Raw genomic sequence first — 4,413 nt, forward strand, 5'->3', positions numbered from 1 at the left:
TCTACTTTCATGCTTCTCCAAAATCATATAGTTCCTGTGACATTTTTGTCCTGCACAGACTCAAATTTTGGGTCTTTCACTTTCAGATGGCTAGGGCACCATGAAGCATGATTTATTAGGTAGCAAAGATGTTTTCAGGAGTTTTAAAAGGGAACATTAGTCAGAGCTAAAAAATGTCCTAACAGTCTCTTTTCTTTAAGTCTACACCATATGCAGTTAGTTTGTAAAGAAAAACACAATAACTATCCTCTTGCCTCTAACAATGGAAAATGAAAGGTTGATCTTTCAAAGAGGTGCTCCGCAAAGTCATCCTCTGAGAGTGACACACTTGGTGCTTCGGTGGCATTTAATGCTCAATATCTAATGTGTTACTCTTAGAACTTTTGCATTATTCTCCACACATACGTTTGGATAGATAAATTATTCTGATCCTAAAATAAGAGAATTCACCAGCAATATTTAAAGCTGTTCCTTTCTATGACTATAGTTTCTCAATTATGTATATGGGGAAAAGTGATTAGTCTAAATTGAGTCAAGGGCTCGTAAGTCAGGTTAGGCTAAACTCTGTCAAGGGTTAGACAACTCTGGGGTGAACTTACTAAGGTTCTTATAAGGAAATCTTTCAATTACATACTTGAACATTAAAGTGTTATGACTGACCCATTCAGCAGAAATACCATAGACTTCCTTTGAGCATAAAGTCTAGGGACTGTGGATGTCAAGGAGGCACATGCACAATTTGACTCCAACTCTTAAAAATGCAATCTAGTGAAGGGTTTAAAAATCATTTTGCCAGACATTGCTCTTCCAGAGAGTACAGGGAAGATAAGGGAAAGCACTAGGAAACAAATAATGTATAGCTGTGTGCATCTGCGGGGAGAAAACAACCTTTCACAAGGCAATGACTGTCCCAACTAAGGACAAACAAGAATTTTAGCAATCCAGTGCTTACCTTTAAACTAAAGAAAGGAAGAACCCTGAAAATAATAAGAACCTCTCAGAAGAAATCTTCATTACATTTTATATGCATCTGTCTCTTCTTACCCATCCCAGTGTCTGGACCAAAGATGCACTTCTTAGAAAAGTCAGGTTTATAATGAAAACAATGTTCTGGCCCTACCTTTTTCTAGTCGATTTCTGCAAGCATCTGACCCAATTTACCCAAATCTCATCACTCCATAATCTGCAACAGGTGTCAGCTTCATAGCTATTTGCTGAACTTTAGCATTGATCTCTTTAGCACTGATTTTCCTGTATGATTTTTGTTCTGTGACAAGGAAGCACAATATGAATAGATGAGACTGAGGTCCTTCCCAGGAAAATGAAGTTGAAGAATGATGGGGAGTATACATCACAAAATTCCTCCTGCAAAATTCGTCAAGCACACATGGTATACATATTCTCCTGGGGTATAAACAATTTACATCAATTAATTAATATCAGCAACATAACCCAAAACAAAGGTAGATCAAATTCTAATGCAACAATTTTAAATTAGTGCATCACTGGGTTAATAAATCAATCAACTAAGAGACAATACTTTAAATGCCATATAATTGAAAACTCCATGTAGGCATGCCCCCCTCATAGTTATTTTTAAAATAATGGTCATAGCCGGAAAAAAGAGCAAGCACCAAGCTCACTAATGCAGGATACTGGATGTCTTCGATCAAGCACTACAGTTCACACATAAAACACTGCACATGTTCCTTTCAAACTAATGAATCTTTCTTCTTCTGGAATGGGGATTTTAGCCTCTTCCATATGCCACTTTTGGGTTTAGATTTTTTCTTTATGGTCTGCACTGCCTCCTTTTCTTTCCTTCGTATCTCCTGTACAAGTGTATGGAAAGCATTATCAATATAGCAGCGGTAAGCAGCAGAGGTCTCAAAAAATGGACAGCTGAATTCCTGGGCCAGAGCCAATCCTTCTTCCTTGGTGACCTGTCTTAGCTGTTTTAGGTCAGACTTGTTTCCGACAAGAACCACAGGTGTATCGTTAGTATGTCCAACTTCCTCGATAAGCTGTTTAAACTCCCGAACTGCATCGAAACTTTGGCGATCTGTGATAGAATAACAGATGATAAATCCTTCTCCCGCACTCAGATAGCGATTCCGCAGGGCTGTAAACTCTGCCTGTCCAGTCGTATCCACAATGTCCAGATTGGCAGGTTCGTCATCCACACGGACCCGTATTTTATAACCATCCTCAATGGTGGGGTCATGATCTTCTGGGAATTGGCGGCTGACGAACTGCATGGTCATGGCACTCTTCCCCACACCCCCAGCACCCAGCATCACTAATTTGTACTCTCGTGCGAGCCCTGCAGGGTTGCTAGAGGGTTGTGAATATCTAACTGGGCGAGTTCCAGAAGCCATTGTCCTCTTGGGGAATCCTGGGTGACCCCACGGAAAACCACCCTGCAGGGCGGGAGGGCGGTGCGTTGGTCCGTTGCTCTGTTCACCCACTCGGTGCTCCTTGGCTCGCGGGTGGCTCCAGCGCTGACCTGTGACCCCTCCCGTGGCTGGGTGGGACCGCGCCACAATACAATAGGGTGGGTATCTGGATAAAAAATACTGTAAGGGCGAAAATAAAGTTCACACGAGGCTCTTTACCTTGAAATAGCATCTTCACCACTGTGGTGACTGCCTTTCAGGCATCTCCGTGTGTGCACATATATACATGCATGCATCTGTCATTGCTCATAGATGGAATCATATCATATGCCCAGATTTTATAAACAGAGTCTTGCCCCTCTATTCCTACCCCCAACTGCTACACCATCAACACACTATGTCCCACAATTGTCGTTTCAACAATCTTGGCTATCCTGTTTTTTCTGCGCTTATTTATTGATTTTCTATTGGAGAGTTTAATCAAGCAGCAATGCAATACCACAGAGATTGACTTGTGAATATCTTACCAAAAATTTTTTCTTTCACTTTTCTTCTTTTTCATGATTATCTTAGCAATTATTGAGCATTTCCTCCATATGAATGATGAGATTTATCTAAAAGACTTCCTGATAAGATTGTACTTTTGAATTTATTTGTTAAAGTAGATTACCTTTTAATTTACCCACCACCTTGGAGTCATAGCAATTTCTTCAGGATTATTTTTAATTGAATACTCTTGAAAAGTTTTGTGAGAACTGACTAACCTAAAATTAGAAGGGAATTCTTGTTATAGTCAGTTCATAAAGTCTCATCTCTTCAAATTGCAATTCATTTATTTTAACCTAAATTTTGGGCAATATAATTTCTATGGTCCCTTTTACTTTTCAAACCCTAAAATTTATATAGGAAAAAGATTATAAATGTAAGTATGAAAATCTCTTTACTCTTGGGACTTAGAAATTGAGAACTTTAGCTACTTCATGCCCTGCTTTAAAAATGACACTGTGCTGGTAGGATGACAAATCATCCCGGTTTTCCCTGGACTGAGGGATTTCCTGGAACAAGGAATTGTATTGTAAAACCAGGGTGGTCTACGGCAAAAGAGTATGCTTGGATAGTTGCTATATCGGTTCTGGTGGGGTTGTTGTTGTTGTTGTTTGTTTGTTTTGTTTTCAAAGTGCTGGGGCTCAAACCTTAGACTTCACACATGCTAGGCAAGTGCTCTTCTACTGAACTACATCCCCGGCCCTCATGAATTTCTTTAAAAGTACTTAAAGGTTAAAATAAGAAAAACTACTTTTAAAATGTCCATGTTCTTACTTATAAACTCACTGAAGTTTCTGTTGTGATGTTTACATTTACCTTACAGATTACTCTCTGTCTTGTAAATCTTGCAAAGATTTTTGTTCAGTTAAGTAAGTTTAAATGTTAAAGGTAATTTAACTGTATCCTAAATTTGATTTATATTGTTTAAAATCTTATGTACATAAAGAAAAGGTTTCTCACATATCAAACACAAAAATAAAGATAATGTGATGAGAATATCAGTTTTAAAATCATGAATATATTAAGATGACTAGTAAAAACATAGACAAGGAGATACAGATAGTTTATTGTTTTTGAAGATATTCCTATATACTATGCAGAAATTATGTTTCTGTAGAGGTCTTATATTAGTTTTCTTGGGCTGTTATAATAAAATGTCATAGACTGGGTCACTTAAACATCAGAAATTTATTTCCTCACAGTTCTGGATGCTCAAAGTCCAAAATCAGGGTTGTAGCATTGTCAGGTTCTGGAGAAGTCTCCCTTCCTGCCTTATTGATAACTGCCTTCTTGCTGTATTTTTACTCTGGGGGGTAAGACATATGGAATGAACAAGCTCTCTGCCCTAATTCCATCAGGAGGGCTCCCTGTAAACTGAAGTACATTCTGTAGACCCCATCTCCAAACACCAAAATGTTGGGAATTAGAACTTCAATATATGAAGGGGGCACAATTCAGTCCATAAGAGGTC

General features: G+C 38.6%; 1 protein-coding gene across 1 annotated transcript; it reads right to left on the reverse strand.

Annotated features, from left to right (window-relative positions):
* Positions 1-1,712: 1,712 nt before the first annotated feature.
* LOC124987556 (GTP-binding protein Rit1-like) lies at positions 1,713-2,384 on the reverse strand. The gene has a single exon (XM_047556837.1). It carries the CDS (start codon positions 2,376-2,378, stop codon positions 1,713-1,715), a length of 666 nt encoding a protein of 221 aa, XP_047412793.1. The 5' UTR covers positions 2,379-2,384.
* Positions 2,385-4,413: the final 2,029 nt, after the last annotated feature.

Source organism: Sciurus carolinensis, chromosome 6 (genome assembly GCF_902686445.1).
Source record: "Sciurus carolinensis chromosome 6, mSciCar1.2, whole genome shotgun sequence".
Taxonomy (NCBI): Eukaryota; Metazoa; Chordata; class Mammalia; order Rodentia; family Sciuridae; genus Sciurus; species Sciurus carolinensis.

Coding starts and splice junctions, on each gene's coding strand:
- LOC124987556 (XM_047556837.1), bottom strand. CDS start 2,378: ATGGCTTCTGGAACTCGCCCAGTTAGATATTCACAACCCTCTAGCAAC.